Source organism: Anomaloglossus baeobatrachus, chromosome 1 (assembly GCF_048569485.1).
Source record: "Anomaloglossus baeobatrachus isolate aAnoBae1 chromosome 1, aAnoBae1.hap1, whole genome shotgun sequence".
Classification (NCBI taxonomy): domain Eukaryota; kingdom Metazoa; phylum Chordata; class Amphibia; order Anura; family Aromobatidae; genus Anomaloglossus; species Anomaloglossus baeobatrachus.
The window spans coordinates 526,625,592-526,643,163 of NC_134353.1; the positions used below are offsets into that span (position 1 = coordinate 526,625,592).

At 45.8% G+C, this 17,572-nt stretch overlaps 1 protein-coding gene across 1 annotated transcript in view; it reads right to left on the reverse strand.

The window, feature by feature from the left end:
• Nucleotides 1-6,865: 6,865 nt before the first annotated feature.
• Nucleotides 6,866-17,572, reverse strand: part of LOC142311089 (uncharacterized) — a 72,603-nt gene continuing 61,896 nt past the window's right edge. The window contains exons 25-29 of the mRNA XM_075349214.1: nucleotides 15,987-16,037; nucleotides 12,796-12,903; nucleotides 11,093-11,122; nucleotides 9,549-9,600; nucleotides 6,866-7,192 (exon numbers count right to left, since the gene is read on the reverse strand). Of these exons, the coding sequence (XP_075205329.1) occupies nucleotides 9,552-9,600; nucleotides 11,093-11,122; nucleotides 12,796-12,903; nucleotides 15,987-16,037 (238 nt within the window). The 3' untranslated portion in view covers nucleotides 6,866-7,192; nucleotides 9,549-9,551. The remainder of the gene's footprint in view (nucleotides 7,193-9,548; nucleotides 9,601-11,092; nucleotides 11,123-12,795; nucleotides 12,904-15,986; nucleotides 16,038-17,572) is intronic.

Here is a 17,572-nt window from a genome sequence, read left to right on the forward strand (position 1 = left end):
TAGGAAGGGATCTGCCCTATTTTTGGACTTTATGGAAGGGACCTCCTAAGTCCCCTCAGATATTGGTCAGTCCGGGACCTGAGCCCTACAATCCTGAATCCGGGACGCCTGCCATAGGGGTCCCCATGATAGGGACAGAGTGTGAACCCGATAGGTCGCCCCTAGAGGTATTGGCAGGAGAGGCTGAGACGGTCGAGCCCATCCCGGACTTGGAGGCATCCCCGGATGCGTTTGGGACAGCCCAACTCCAGGACCCTACATTAATACATGCCCGGAATCGGGTGATGGTAATTAACGGGGTGGCACAGCTGCCCGGTGCCCAGGTAAGGTACCCCCATTTCGCTCTTAAGCAGGATTTACTCTACCGGGTAGATGAAATACGGGGCGTGGGGGTAGAGCAGTTGGTGGTGCCCCAGCCGTATCGCCGGCGGGTCCTCGACTTGGCTCATAAACACCTGATGAGTGGCCACCTAGGGGTCAAGAAAACGCAGGAGCGAATATTGCAAAGGTTCTATTGGCCCGGGGTCTTTGGGGAGGTAAAACGGTTCTGCGAAACCTGCCCGGAGTGTCAGCTTACCGCACCACTGGCCCACTTTCGCAGTCCGTTGGTGCCGTTACCCATTATAGAAGTCCCTTTTGAACGGATAGGGATGGATCTGGTGGGGCCCCTCGTAAAGTCTGCTCGAGGGCACCAACACATCCTAGTGATCGTTGACTATGCCACCCGGTATCCAGAGGCGATACCTCTCAGACATACTGCGGCGAAGCTTATAGCTCGGGAGTTGTTTTCTGTGTTCTGCCGGGTGGGGTTGCCCAAGGAGATCCTTACGGATCAGGGGACCCCATTCATGTCTAAAGTGACCAAAGAACTATGCCGGCTACTCCAGATCAAGCAGTTGCGTACGTCTGTGTATCATCCTCAGACGGATGGGTTAGTAGAACGATTCAATAAAACCCTGAAAACCATGCTAAAAAGGGTGATCTCCAAAGACGGGAAAGACTGGGATATGATGCTTCCCTATTTGATGTTTGCCATACGAGAGGTGCCACAGGCATCCACGGGGTTTTCGCCTTTTGAGTTGTTATACGGGCGACATCCCCGGGGATTGTTGGACCTGGCAAAGGAAACATGGGAGCAAGAGCCCACCCCCCATAAAAGTGTGATTGAACACATTTTAGGAATGCAGAACCGCATAAGCGCGGTCATGCCAATTGTGAAGGAGCATTTACAGGAGGCTCAGGCCGCGCAAAGCGGCCGCTACAATAGACAAGCCACCGTGCGGACCTTTAAACCCGGGGATCGGGTGTTGGTATTGATCCCCACGGCGGAGAGTAAATTCCTGGCTCAGTGGCAAGGCCCCTACGAGATAAAGGAAAGAGTCGGGGTGGTCAACTATAAAGTATTGCAGCCCGGTAGGCGAAAACCTGAACAAATATACCATGTCAACCTATTAAAACCGTGGCAGGAACGGGAAAGCCTGATGGTTGATTTTTCCCCATCTCCCTCCTCTTCGGGTCGTTCAAACCCGGCTCCAGCAACCTCCGGAGAGGACGAACCGGAAGTAAGGATTGGAGAAGCCCTCACCAAGCAACAGAGGCGAGAGGCCAGACGGCTGGTTCAGCAGAACCCCGATGTCTTCTCCGAGTTGCCGGGTAGGACCAGTCTGATACGACATGACATTGTCACCGAGCCCCACCTGAAGGTTCGCCTGAAGTCATACCGCGTACCGGAGGCTCGAAGACAAGCCATATCAGAGGAAGTGAAGACAATGCTACGCCTGGGGGTCATCGAAAAATCCCAGAGTGAATGGGCTAGTCCCATTGTCCTAATACCAAAACCCGATGGCTCCTTAAGATTCTGCAATGACTTTAGGAAATTGAACGAAATATCCAAGTTCGATCTCTACCCCATGCCCCGGGTGGATGAGCTGATTGATAGGCTGGGACAGGCGCGATATTTTACCACGCTCGACCTGACCAAGGGGTACTGGCAGGTGCCACTGACGGAGTCCGCCAAGGAGAAAACCGCCTTTGTTACGCCGGAGGGTCTCTTCCACTATGTTGTCTTGCCTTTTGGGTTACATGGCGCTCCGGCCACGTTCCAGAGGTTGATGGACTTGGTGCTGGAACCCCACCAGGCGTATGCATCAGCGTACCTTGATGACATCATCATTTACAGCTCCGAGTGGCAGACCCACTTGGAACAGGTACAAGCGGTGGTGGACGCGCTTCGAACAGCCGGATTGACAGCCAATCCCAAGAAATGTGCGTTGGGACTCACGGAAGCCCGCTACTTGGGCTACGTGATAGGCCAAGGAGTGATTAAGCCCCAAATTAACAAGGTTGAGGCGATCCAGAAGTGGCCTAGACCCCTGACCACGAAGCAGGTTAGGGCCTTCCTGGGTATCGTGGGGTACTACAGGAGGTTTGTAAAAGATTTTGGGGACTATCAGCCCCCTTGACGGACCTTCTCAAAGGCAAGAAGTCCGTCATGGTGTGCTGGACTCCGCAGGCCGAGGACTCCTTCCGGGCCCTGAAGGGGGTTCTGTGCGGACAGCCCGTTCTTGTAAACCCTGATTTCCGGAAGGAGTTCATAGTACAGACTGACGCCTCGGAGGTCGGCCTGGGGGCAGTGCTGTCTCAGGTGGTTCAGGGGGAGGAACACCCCGTCACCTTCTTAAGTAGGAAGCTCACCCCTCCCGAGCGGAATTATAGCGTAGTGGAGAAGGAGTAGCTGGCGATCAAGTGGGCCTTGGAGTCCCTACGCTATTACCTGCTGGGATGGCAGTTTCGCTTGGTGACGGATCACTCTCCACTGGTCTGGATGAGGTCCGCCAAGGAACGGAATGCCCGGGTTACCCGGTGGTTCCTTTCTCTGCAGAACTTCCGGTTTACGGTTGAACACCGGGCCGGTAGGTTGCAGGGCAACACCGATGCCTTGTCCCGCGGCCCGTGTTTGATGGCGGGAGTTCAACCCCGCTCGCTTGAACTGAGGGGGGGGGGTATGTGAGACTGTGACCGGGGTTATCTATGACGGCCGGTACGTCTCGCCCCGGTTGTGCTCACTCCATGATAAAAAGTAACTCCACTCCGGGGTTAATGCTGTTTCCCTACAGGGTTAAAAGGAAACAGAAAGATGGGCGTGGGGGCTTAGTGTGTGAGGGAGTGAACACAACTCCCTGAGTTCTCTGCTGGAGAGGCCCATGTGTAATGTTATGGACTTTTGTTTGACTATTAAACCGGATGCTGTGAACCTTGATGCCTGGATCCCGTGTCTTCTGCTGCGCAGTCGACCACGCTACCTCACAATATATATATATATAGCAGCATGAGGCTATATACCAGGATAGAGACATGAAGGGCTCTATATACCAGGATGGGCCTATATACCAGGATGGAAACATGATGGGGATATATATACCAGGATGGGGACATGATTGGGCTATATATACCAGGATGGGGACATGATGAAGCTATATACAAGGATGATATGATTGGGACATATACTAGGTTGTGGCCATATACTAAGATGGGTCTATATACCAGGATGGGGACATGATTTGGCCATATATACCAGGATCGGGACATAATGAAGCTATATGTCCCAATAATGTCCCCATCCTGGTATATATAAGGATGGGGACATGTTGGGACACATACCAGGATGGGGCTATACACTGTGTGCAGAATTATTAGGCAAATGAGTATTTTGATCACATGATATTTTTTATACATGTTGTCCTACTCCAAGCTGTATAGGCGTGACAATTAAGTAAATCAGGTGATGTGCATTTCTGTAATGAGGAGGGGTGTGGTGTAATGACGTCAACACCCTATATAAGGTGTGCTTAATTATTAGGCAACTTCCTTTCCTTTGGCAAAATGGGTCAAAAGAGAGATTTTGACTGGCTCTGAAAAGTCCAAAATTGTGAGATGTCTTGTAGAGGGATGCAGCAGTCTTGAAATTGCCAAACGTTTGAAGCGTGATCACCGAACAATCAAGTGTTTCATGGCAAATAGCCAACAGGGTCGCAAGAAGCGTGTTGGGCAAAAAAGGCACAAAATAACTGCCCATAAATTGAGGACATTTTTTTTTAATTTATTTTTTTTTAATTAATATTTTTATTCATTTATATAGCGCAATTAATTCCACAGCGCTTTACATGCATCGGCAACACTGTCCCCATTGGGGCTCACAATCTAGAGTCCCTATCTGTATGTCTTTGGAGTGTGGGAGGAAACCGGAGTACCCGGAGGAAACCCACGCAAACACGGGGAGAACATACAAACTCCTTGCAGATGGTGTCCTTGGTGGGATTTGAACCCAGGACCCCAGCGCTGCAAGACTGCAGTGCTAACCACTGAGCCACCATGCCGAAAATCAAGCATGAAGCAAATAGCCAACAGGGTCGCAAGAAGCGTGTTGGGCAAAAAAGGCGCAAAATAACTGCCCATGAATTGAGGAAAATCAAGCATGAAGCTGCCAAGATGCCATTTGCCACCAGTTTGGCCATATTTCAGAGCTGCAATGTTACTGGAATATCAAAAAGCACAAGGTGTGCCATACTCAGGGACATGGCCAAGGAAGGAAGGCTGAAAAACGACCACCTTTGAACAAGAAGCAAGATAAAACGTCAAGACTGGGCCAAGAAATATCTTAAGATTGATTTTTCAAAGGTTTTATGGACTGATGAAATGAGCGAGACTCTTGATGGGCCACATGGATGGGCCCTAGGCTGGGTTAGTAAAGGGCAGAGAGCTCCACTCCGACGCCAGCAAGGTGGAGGTGGGGTACTGGTATGAGCTGGTATCATCAAACATTAACTTGTGGGACCTTTTCGGTTTGAGGATGGAGTGAAGCTCAACTCCCAGACCTACTGCCAGTTTCTGGAAGACAACTTCTTCAAGCAATGGTACAGGAAGAAGTCCTTCCTTTACCACTTCTTGAAGAAGTTGTCTTCCAGAAACTGGCAGTAAATCTGGGAGTTGAGCTTCACTCCATCCTCAACCCGAAAAGGTCCCACAAGTTCATCTTTGATGATACCAGTCCATACCAGTACACCACCTCCACCTTGCTGGCGTCTGAGTCGGAGTGGAGCTCTCTGCCCTTTACTGATCCAGCCTCTGGCCCATCCATCTGGCCCATCAAGAGTCACTCTCATTTCATCAGTCCATAAAACCTTTGAAAAATCAGTCTTAAGATATTTCTTGGCCCAGTCTTGACGTTTTATCATATGTTTCTTGTTCAAAGGTGGTTGTTTTGCAGCCTTCCTTACCTTGGCCATGTCCCGGAGTATGGCACACCTTGTGCTTTTTGATACTCCAGTGACGTTGCAGCTCTGAAATATGGCCAAACTGGTGGCAAATGGCATCTTGGCAGCTTCATTCTTGATTTTCCTCAATTCATGGGCAGTTATTTTGCGCCTTTTTTGCCCAACACGCTTCTTGCGACCCTGTTGGCTATTTGCCATGAAACGCTTGATTGTTCGGTGATCACGCTTCAAAAGTTTGGCAATTTTAAGACTGCTGCATCCCTCTGCAAGACATCTCACAATTTTGGACTTTTCAGAGCCTGTCAATTCTTTCTTCTGACCCATTTTGTCAAAGGAAAGGAAGTTGCCTAATAATTAAGCACACCTTATATAGGGTGTTGATGTCATTACACCGCACCCCTCCTCAATACAGCGATGCACATCACCAGATTTACTTAATTGGTAGTTGGCTCTCAAGCCTATACAGCTTGGAGTAGGATAACATGTATAAAAAGTATCATGTGAGCAAAATACTCATTTTCCTAATAAGTCTGCACACAATGTACACAACTCTGGCAAAAATTAAGAGACCACTGCAAAATTGTCAGTTTTTCTGATATTATAGATATATTTTTGAGTTAAATGTAAATTGTTCTTTTATTCTATAAACTACTGACAATGTCTCTGAATTTCCAAGCAAAATATTTTGTATTTATTTTCTGAAAATGAGAAATGGTCAAAATAACAAAGCAATGCATTGCTTTCAGACCTCAAATAATGCAAAGAAAACAAGTTCATAATCATTTAGAAACAACAATACTAATAATGTTTTAATTCAGGAAGAGTTCAGAAATCAATATTTTGTTGAATAACCATGATTTTTAATCACAGCTTTCATGCGTCTTGGCATGCTTTCCACCAGTCTTTCACACTGCTTTTGCCAGTCATGGTGAAAAAATGTAAGCAGGTCTTCTTTCTTTGATGGCTTGTGACTATCCATCTTTCTCTTGACTACATTCCAGAGGTTTTCAATGGGGTTCAGGTCAGGAGATTGGGCTGGGCATGACAGGGTTTTGATGTGGTGGTACTTCATCCACACATTGATTCATTGATTACTAGTCCTCAGTGTTGGGGAACATTGCCTGAGCAGAAGGAAGCAACTGTTTTTCCTGGATAACCTTGTATGCTGCTTGATGCATACGTCCTTCGCAAAGTTTAATCTGCTTAATTCCAGCCTTGCTGAAGCATCCCCACATCATCACCGATCCTTCACCAACTATTACAGTGAGTGCAAGACACTGTGGCTTGTACACCTCTCCAGGTCTCCGCCTAAGCAGTACACAACCAGGTGTTGGGCAAAGATGAAAATTAGACTCATTAGAGAAGATTACCTAACTCTAGAAATTGGGCAGATTAAACTTTGCGAAGGACGTAGGAATGAAGCCGCATACAAGGTTATCCTAGAAAAACAGGTCTTTTAGCATATATTACTTATTCATCCCATGTCTATAATGTCTATGATACCTATTATTCATTTCTATAATTTGGGACAAAGAAGTTATCATATTCATTATTTTATTTATTCTTTTTTTTAATTCTTTTTAGTATGTCCAATGATAGAGTGGTCATTCAAGCCGGGGTCGGTACCAGGAGAGGTCGCAGTACATTAGGAGAATCCAGAGACGTTGTCCAAAAACAAGCCGAGGTTGTGTCCAGGAGAGGTCGCAGTACATTAGGAGAATCCAGAGACGTGGTCCAAAAACAAGCCGAGGTCGTGTCCAGGAGAGGTCGCAGTACAATAGGAGAATCCAGATACGTGGTCAAAAAACAAGCCGAGGTCGTGTCCAGGAGAGGTCGCAGTACAATAGGAGAATCCAGATACGTGGTCAAAAAACAAGCCAAGGTCGGTATGCCAGTAGAGTCAGACAAGGATCCAGGCACTAAACGAAAGCAAAAACAAGTGATGGTCAAGGGGTCAGAAGCGCTGCGGAATATGTTAGAGCTATAGAAATAAAGATTATTTTTTATTATTATTATTAAAATCAGGAAGAGAAAAAACAAAGTCAGTCCAGGTCAGAAAACAGAGATCACAAACCAGGCGCCCACACTGTACTACATGCAAGAAGTGCGACTGATACCAGACTGGGGAAACCTGAACACTAGAAAAGCAGAGCAATCACTGGAGAGTAACAACCCCTGAGTGATTCCACCCTTCCCAGAACCAGCATGGAGACTAACACAGAACATAACCAGACGGACAGCTCAGCCCCCCCAGATACCAGATACAGCAACATACAAGAGTCAGAGCAGTGCAGAGGTCGTGACTCCGAGAAAGATTTCTGGTGGAAGGTCCACCATGAATTAGATGAGCTGTGGCATCATGCCCCCACGCCTTTACCCCATCACAGCTCTGCCCTTTGTGTCGGTGCTGTCCGAAACTGAAATTCCAAAAGTTGATATCATTATCCACTAGAGATACAAAGGTGCATGAAACCCCAAATATTGATAAAATTGTGACACTTTATTTTATTAAACAGTGATTTAAAGGACAGACAAAAAATTAGCCAGATGTCCACTGGGGGGCAGCATCGTATCAGATATCAATAGTTTATATATGAAGATTCTATATAGCGAAACATAATGACGTTAAAGGGAACCTGTCACCACTTGTTTTGGCTATAAGCTGCGGTCACCACCACAGGGCTCTTATATACAGCATTCTAACATGCTGTATATAAGAGCCCAGGCCACTGTGAGAACATAAAAACACTTTATAATACTTACCTAACAGTCGCGCTGTGATGGAATTGGGTCACGGAGGCGTCTTTGTTGTCCAGCGCCGGCTCTTTCGGCCATCTTTGTCCTCCTTCTTCTGAAGCCGCGGTGCATGACGTGTCCGACGTCATCCACACTCACCGGCATTCAGGTCCTGCACTTTGATCTGCCCTGAGCAGAGCAGATCAAAGTATTGTAGTGCGCCTGCTCAGGACCGGCGAGTGTGTATGATGTAGACGCGTCATGCACCCAGGCTTCAGAAGGAGGACAAAGATGGCAGAAAGAGGCGGCGCCGGCACCGGAGACGCCTCCGTGACCCAATTCCACCGCAGCGCGACCGTTAGGTAAGTATTATAAAGTGTTTTTTATGTAGTCACAGCAGCCTGGCCTCTTATATACAGCATGTTAGAATGCTGTATATAAGAGCCCTGTGGTGGTGGCCGCAGCTTATAGACAAAAAAAGTGATGACAGGTTCCCTTTAATTGAAAAATAATACTGGACAATTAGCACTTTTGATAACGCATGTTCCCACAGATGATGGTAAAATATTGCAATTAATTATCACATGTAAAAGAATAGTAATGTAAATGAATGTGTGTTCAGTGGGCTAAATAGCCAGTAGTACTACAAGTGAAACAATAGCTGAGCAACCAAAGGTGAAGAGCAGACCTTAGTAACATATGAACTGTATCCAGACCATAGTGAGAACACAAGTATAAATGAGTACAGACCTGTTGTAATGTAGACGTCAATATGGGATGATAACAGCAAGCGCCGGCTCAAGTATTGTTTCACTTGTAGTACTACTGGCTATTTAGCCCACTGAACACACATTCATTTACATTACTATTCTTTTACATGTGATGGTTAATTACAATATTTTACCATCATACGTCCTGATTTATGTGGGTACATGCTTTACCAAAAGTGCTAATTGTCCAGTGTTATTTTTCAGTTAACGTCATTATATTCAGCTATATAGACTCTTCATATATAAACTATTGATATCCGGTACGATGCTGCCCCCAGTGGACATCTGGCTAATTTTTAGTCTGTGTCTTTACCACTGCGCAATAAAATAAGGTATTACAATTTTATCCATATTTTGGGTTTCATGCACCCTTTGTATCCCTAGGGGATTAGTGTTTTGAGTAGATATAGGGGTGCGCCCCCAGATACAATATAAAATAGCCCTATATAAAGGAATGTAGAAGTGAATGAAAGTTTTTACACATCCTCGAGCTGCACAAAAATTTTGTGAATTATTAAAGTTTTTTCCCAGATTTCTATCAAAACCCCTTTGATGAATCGGGCGCTGTCCATCACTGCTATTAGATTATCTTCTATGTATGGAGTTATTTGGCTTTTAGTAGTATTTTGGCATAGTATGGATGGCACTGCTATGTATACTGACAAATACGCATAGTATTTTTTTCAATATATGGAGGTAGGGACAAACCATTAGGACTTTGCTCTGGGCCCCATGATTTCTATATACGCCCCTGATATTATATAATTACCGGTTATTCTGATGTCTGGATACTGCAGCAGGAGAAAGTTTCTCGAAAGAATCTAAATCAAGAAAAAAGCAAATGTGAGACAAATGTGAGAGAACATGAGTCTTGGGGGAACATTGGTCAAAAAGACTTAAGGGGGTGTTACACGCAACAACATCGCTAGCGATGTCGCTCGTGAAAGCACCCGCCCCCGTTGTTTGTGCGTCATGGGCAAATCACTGCCTGTGGCGCATAATATCGCTAGGACCCGTCACACGTACTTACCTTCCTAGCGACGTCGCTATGGGCGGTGAACAGCCTCTTTTCTAAGGGGGCGGTTCATGCGGCGTCACAGCGATGTCACACGGCAGGCGTCCAATAGAAGCGGAGGGGCGGAGATCAGCCGCATGAAAGACACGCCCACCTCGTTGCCGGAGGAGGTGTTGTTCGTTGTTCCTGGGGTGTCACATGTAGCGATGTGTGCTGCCTCACGAACGACGAACAAACTGCGTCCAAAATCAGCAACAACATTTGGGAAATGGACGACGTGTCAACAGTCAACGATTTGGTGAGTATTTTGCATCATTAGTGGTCGCTCGTATGTTGTCACACGCAACGATGTTGCTAACGAGGCCGGATGTGCGTCACGAATTCTGTGACCCCAGCGATATCTCGTTAGCAATGTTGTTGCGTGTAAAGTCCCATTTAGACTTGAAACCAGATTTCGAGAACATCAGGATTCCTGACAGGCTTTTCTCTGATCCTACCTTCCTAGAGGGCTATATGCATTTATCATTCTGTTAGGGGGCTGAAGTTTTATCTAGATGACTATGGTCATTATATGTTCTTCCTGTCTTTCTTAAAGCACTCAGCATTGTTTGTTATTTCACCACCAGAGAGGTATCAGTAATATATGCTCCTTGCGTTTAGTAAAATACTTACCAGCTGCCGTCTTCAGCTGTTCTTGGCACCGCTCTGGTCCTGTTCTGCTAGTTGTGACCTGCCGGATCTCCACTGTTTGCTGGACAAACCCGAGGTCACTTCGCAATGCAAATCTATGAGAGCCAAAATGAAATTCTCATAGATTTACATTGAGAGTTTGTGACCGTTACCTCTGACTTTTGGCCAATCAGAAGCTGCAGTCACAAGATGGCAGAACGGGAAATGCAGAAGACAGCGGCTGGTAAGTATTTTACCTGGGCCAGGGAACATGCATTAGTGATGCCACTGATGGGGTGAAATACAAAAGAATGGTGCAGTGGTGCTTTAATATGTAAAACACAGTATACATTAGTATTCACTGAGCACAATATAGATACCCAAAGGAGAGGTATATGATAGAGAAGCCTGGATAATGATGGCGATGAGAGACCCCCGCTTAGTGGGATTGGTGACGGGGGGCACAAGCTGTGTATTCTCCACATTGTGCTCTGTACAGAAGACTGAAAACCATGAAATCCCCTGTAATGTCTCCATACAGGAATGCAGAAGAGAAATCAAGCTTGGCTTATTATTAGTCCCCATTATTCACAATGAAAAGTAACACAACATAAAACTCCTGCATTTACCTCAACAATCTCCTCCATTGTCTGTAGCTCCTGGAGACAAAATACAATCCCATCACAATATAGTAATAAATATAGAGCAAATCCATGCAAAGTAATAAACATATAAAGGACAATGATCTGCTGAGATGGAAGAGTAAAGGCCCTGTCACACACAGAGGCAGATCTGTGGCAGATCTGTGGTTGCAGGGAAATTGTGGACAATGAGTGCCAGGTTTGTGGCTGTGTACAAATGGAACAATATGTCCATGATTTCACTGCAACCACAGATCTGCCAAAGATTTATCTCTGTGTGTGACAGGGCCTTTACATTATATGTGCTGTGGATTAGCGGAATTAGCTGAAAACATCTGGAATCATCAACTCCCCCACAAAGTGGAAGAAAATCGCAAAACAGGTGAAGACGTATAAATAAGACCAAAAAAGACGCAAGGAGAAAAATGAATTGTGTGCAAACGAAGAAAAGGCAGAAACTAAACAAAAAAGGTGCAAAGGCAATGAGGAATCGGGCACAAATGTTTTCTCTGTACTTTACTCATCATTAAGAGGTGCTAATAATTTATACTGCAGAAACACGAGTGTTGTCAGCGGAAGAGCACAGTGAAGGATCGCACCATCCAGAATCCTGATTATGGGCACGGACATTACTTTGTTCTGTGGAGAACACTAGTGTCTCCGCAGGAGGGATGACACTGCGCCCAGAATCCTGATCATGGGCACGGACTCTGCTTTCTTCTGTGGAGAACACTAGCGTCTCCGCAGGAGGGATGATACTGTGCCCAGAATCCTGATCATGGGCACGGACACTGCTTTCTTCTGTGGAGAACACTAGCGTCTCCGCAGGAGGGATGATACTGTGCCCAGAATCCTTCTTCTGTGGAGAACACTATCGTCTCCGCAGGAGGAATGACACTGCATCCAGAATCCTGATCATGGGCACGGATGCTGCTTTCTTCTGTGGAGAACACTAGCGTCTCCGCAGGAGGGATGACACTGCATCCAGAATCCTGATCATGGGCCTGGACGCTGCTTTCTTCTGTGGAGAACACTAGCGTCTCCGCAGGAGGGATGATACTGCACCCAGAATCCTTCTTCTGTGGAGAACACCAGCGTCTCCGCAGGAGGGATGACACTGCACCCACTATCCTGATCATTGGCCTGGACGCTGCTTTCTTCTGTGGAGAACACCAGCGTCTCCGCAGGAGGGATGCCACTGCACCCAGAATCCTGATCATGGGCACGGACGCTACTTTCTTCTGTGGAGAACACTAGCGTCTCCGCAGGAGGGATGACACTGCCTCTACAATGCAGGGTCTCCTGATCATGGGAATGAATCCTAATCAACCGAAGCTAATTTATGAGATTCATTGGACAATAAGACAAAGAAAAATATTGATAAGAGCCCATAGGAACAAATAAGAAGCTGTGGCTAACATATTTGTGCCCGGCAAAGTAACAGGATCTGGTTTATCCATCAAAATATCAAAAATGTGTCCATTGTGGAGGTATTGGTCTTCCATGCTCAATCAGGCTCGGTGTGGGAGACGGCGTGTAAACTTTCACAAAGGATTGTACAGCCGTTCTGACATGGATTCTAATGGTAAGAAAACACTCCTGTAAATAGATCTGTGTGATAATCTGGACATTGCCTGGTGAAATCCGGTGAGCTCTACGGTGACCTCATAGCCGCTGCCTTCTCTACTTACCGACTGGCATTTTCCAGTTCATCCTTATCTGCCTGTGTTTTCATCTTCACACGTCCCATATTCTGTCTTGCTTCATCTCCTTCCTCAATGACTTTTTCCTCTTCTTCACTGATGAATAATACAGAACATAGAAAAGGTTTTTGTTTCTGCAGAGTTGTTCTAGAGATTTTATCCATGAAGCCTCCACACCAGAGACGCCATAAACAATCGTCATTAATATAAGTGCTTGTGGCCTCCTGTGACTAAATGATGCCACTATACAGACGCTGAATGACACCATGATATACACTTAGGTCCAGAAATATTTGGACAGTGACACAATTTTCACGAGTTGGGCTCTGCATGCCACCACATTGGATTTGAAATGAAACCTGTACAACAGAATTCAAGTGCAGATTGTAACGTTTAATTTGAAGGTTTGAACAAAAATATCTGATAGAAATTGTAGGAATTGTACACATTTCTTTACAAACACTCCACATTTTAGGAGGTCAAAAGTAATTGGACAAATAAACCAAACCCAAACAAAATATTTTTATTTTCAATATTTTGTTGCGAATCCTTTGGAGGCAATCACTGCCTTAAGTCTGGAACCCATGGACATCACCAAACGCTGGGTTTCCTCCTTCTTAATGCTTTGCCAGGCCTTTACAGCCGCAGCCTTCAGGTCTTGCTTGTTTGTGGGTCTTTCCGTCTTAAGTCTGGATTTGAGCAAGTGAAATGCATGCTCAATTGGGTTAAGATCTGGTGATTGACTTGGCTATTGCAGAATGTTCCACTTTTTAGCACTCATGAACTCCTGGGTAGCTTTGGCTGTATGCTTGGGGTCATTGTCCATCTGTACTATGAAGCGCCGTCCGATCAACTTTGCGGCATTTGGCTGAATCTGGGCTGAAAGTATATCCCGGTACACTTCAGAATTCATCCGGCTACTCTTGTCTGCTGTTATGTCATCAATAAACACAAGTGACCCAGTGCCATTGAAAGCCATGCATGCCCATGCCATCACGTTGCCTCCACCATGTTTTACAGAGGATGTGGTGTGCCTTGGATCATGTGCCGTTCCCTTTCTTCTCCAAACTTTTTTCTTCCCATCATTCTGGTACAGGTTGATCTTTGTCTCATCTGTCCATAGAATACTTTTCCAGAACTGAGCTGGCTTCATGAGGTGTTTTTTCAGCAAATTTAACTCTGGCCTGTCTATTTTTGGAATTGATGAATGGTTTGCATCTAGATATGAACCCTTTGTATTTACTTTCATGGAGTCTTCTCTTTACTGTTGACTTAGAGACAGATACACCTACTTCACTGAGAGTGTTCTGGACTTCAGTTGATGTTGTGAACGGGTTCTTCTTCACCAAAGAAAGTATGCGGCGATCATCCACAACTTTGTCATCCGTGGACGCCCAGGCCTTTTTGAGTTCCCAAGCTCACCAGTCAATTCCTTTTTTCTCAGAATGTACCCGACTGTTGATTTTGCTACTCCAAGCATGTCTGCTATCTCTCTGATGGATTTTTTCTTTTTTTTCAGCCTCAGGATGTTCTGCTTCACCTCAATTGAGAGTTCCTTAGACCGCATGTTGTCTGGTCACAGCAACAGCTTCCAAATGCAAAACCACACAACTGTAATCAACCCCAGACCTTTTAACTACTTCATTGATTACAGGTGAACGAGGGAGATGCCTTCAGAGTTAATTGCAGCCCTTAGAGTCCCTTGTCCAATTACTTTTGGTCCCTTGAAAAAGAGGAGGCTATGCATTACAGAGCTATGATTCCTAAACCCTTTCTCCGATTTGGATGTGAAAACTCTCATATTGCAGCTGGGAGTGTGCACTTTCAGCCCATATTATATATATAATTGTATTTCTGAACATGTTTTTGTAAACAGCTAAAATAACAAAACTTGTGTCACTGTCCAAATATTTCTGGACCTAACTGTAGTTACATATGCCGTCTCCACACCTTAAAGAGGTTTTCCATTGTAGAACCTGTTTTATAGGCTGCAGTTGGTTTTAAAGACACAAACTGTTTTTACATACCCTGTCTGGGTCCAGCGCCTGAGTTTCCGCTCCCGGTTATTGTTGCAGCACTAATTGTTCCATAACAAAAGCTGCTGAGCTCCATTATTGGTGACAGCGCTATTGATATGTCAGCACTGCAGCCAATAACAGACACCAGGAAGAGCGGCGGAGACTCGGCTCTGGACCCCGGGAGGGTGACTAAAGCACAGTTGTTTTTTAAAGTAATAAACTGCAATTGGGGGGTTTTGAAAATGGAAAAGAAAATCTCTTTAAAAAGAACCTGCCAGCACGATTAAGTAATGTGGATTAAAGACATAAATGTAAAAGCACTATGATACTGATTACATGAATACCTTTGGTGAAGAAATTGGCTTTGTGTTTCTTTAACCATTTGAAGTTTTCTGCTAATTAGATTTTGGTGCACGGGGCTGGAAAATGCACTGGGTTTTTTCCTCCCTGTCTGTGATTCCTCTGGCCCCTCCACCTGTCTCCCGTCTGAGAATGACAGGTCACTACTGAATCAATCAGAGAAGGCAGGTCATCCACAGACCGGAGGTAGGTGTAGAGGTTGGGGAATCACAGACAGGGAGGAGAAGACCCAGTGTACAGTTTGGCCCCTTTGCACCGAAAGATAATTATCAGAAAACTACAAATGGTTATAGAACCAGAAAGTGGATTTCTTCACCAAAGGTGTCAGTGTACCCAGTATTAAAGCGACATTACAGCAATGTCTGTACTGTGCATTATAAAATCGTGCTAAGAAGTTCACTTTAGGCTTATTATTGTAGCTGGATACTTACCCACTGACTTTCTGAAATATATCTATATCTGTCATTGCTTTATCTTTATCATGTCAGCCTTAATGGTAAGGGAGCTGCCATTAGTGGATCTTGATGATTTGCATACCAAAGGATATTGATTACCCAATGTACAGGAGTGTTCAGGAGTGACAACCCACAATTAACTTTATCACGTACAGTATAAATACTATAACTTTGGATCTATTACTTAATAGAAACATATAGCGTGTATATATATATATATATATATATATATATATATACACACAAAATGGCAGAAGTACAATACTCTAATGGCTGATATTAGGAGTATGTGAGAATCATTACCAGCATCAGTGTAAGTATATATTCGCTTGATGTACAGACTTACAGTATTGTCTCAAGTGTAGTCCGAAATGTAAAGTCTCCAAAATCAATGGGCCTGGAAGAGAAAATACAGATTCAGATAAAGTGAAAGAAACTGAATCCTCCTGAGATTGTTATCTATATTATACGTCTCTTCTATATAAAAACACGGGGCCGATTCATCATTTACATTTTTTTTAAATGACTTTTCTTTTTTGACTTGTGTTTTATGTTGATGTCGTTTTGTGTCCAATTCATCAAAATGGCGCAAGATTCATGAATTTTGTTCTATGCCGAAAGTGATCTTTTTTTTTTTGCTGTCAAATATGTTTGTGACTCTTTAGTAGAAAACGTTGTATGTTTGGCAAAAGGTATGCAAAAATGGCTGACATCCATAAAAATCTCTCCGGGGGAAACTGGAGAAACAAATTTAGTGTTTTTTTCATTTCTAAAACTTTATATCCTGATTTTCTCAGTAATGATCATCTGCTCAGTTCCCCCTTTACCCACTATGATTAGGGTGGGCACCATAGTTGTAATCATGGTTACAGGGCCCCACTCCAATGTGTTTTGTGTGACCCCTTCCCCCCTCTAGCTACGCCTCTGTGACGCCCTGGACCCCAGGGGTCACAGGTAATTACATCAGCCACATACACACACCCCCATCCCCTGTGAGGTCACATACATGTCACCCGATAGGGAGACCTGATGCCTCCCCCAAAGCAAGTAGAGCACACCAGGTGGGCGGAGTCAGGCGGAAAGACACGCCCACCGAGAAGACTACTGTCCTGGGGCAGGAAGTTCAAACAGTGCAGTTCTGGAGAGAGTAGTGACAGGAGTTGCAGAGCTGTCAGGGACCCGGGTAGGAGCCTGGGCACCTTGGAAAACATCAGGCAGGCGGTGGTGGACGTCTGCAGGAGTACCGGTACAGCAACCGGCGGAACCGTATGGATCGGGCCTGGGTTGTGGCCTGCCGGTCCCGAACCGGGGAGTCAAACGTGTACCGGAGCACCAAACAGAAGGGTACTCAGACCCCGTCCTAGCTTAGAAGCCACTGAGTATAGGCAAATTGACTGATTGCTGGCCGGACCTCAGGGGTTCATCCACAACCAAAGTCCTGAAAGAAGGCAAAAGCCCACCGAGACCGGGTGAGCACCACCGCCAAGGGCCAAACACCCGACGGGCCAGCACCTGCGGGCAACCAAGGGCTCCTCCGGCAGCTCAACGCCGGGGAGCGGGCCACCACTGCTTAGGCAGGGGGGGCCGAAACACAAACATCCAGAGGTGCACGGGAAAAGGGGCCACCATCAACCCCACAGGGGACATCAGCAACCTGCCGCGGGGACTGACCACTACCGAACTTTGGTTTACCAGTGACTCAGTGTGAATTAATCGTGAGTACACCAGTGCCATCCGGCCACGACGCACTACACCACGGCACGGCGCCCTGCACCCCGACTACAACAACCACCAACCCTCACAGTCCCCCACCGGGCCCCGGGACACACCGCCTCTACCCACGGAGGGGCTAACATCTCGGCTGCAGCCGCAAAACACCAATCCCGGACGAGCCCGCCATTACTTCAGCCGCAGCGGTGGTGCTTCTCCCGT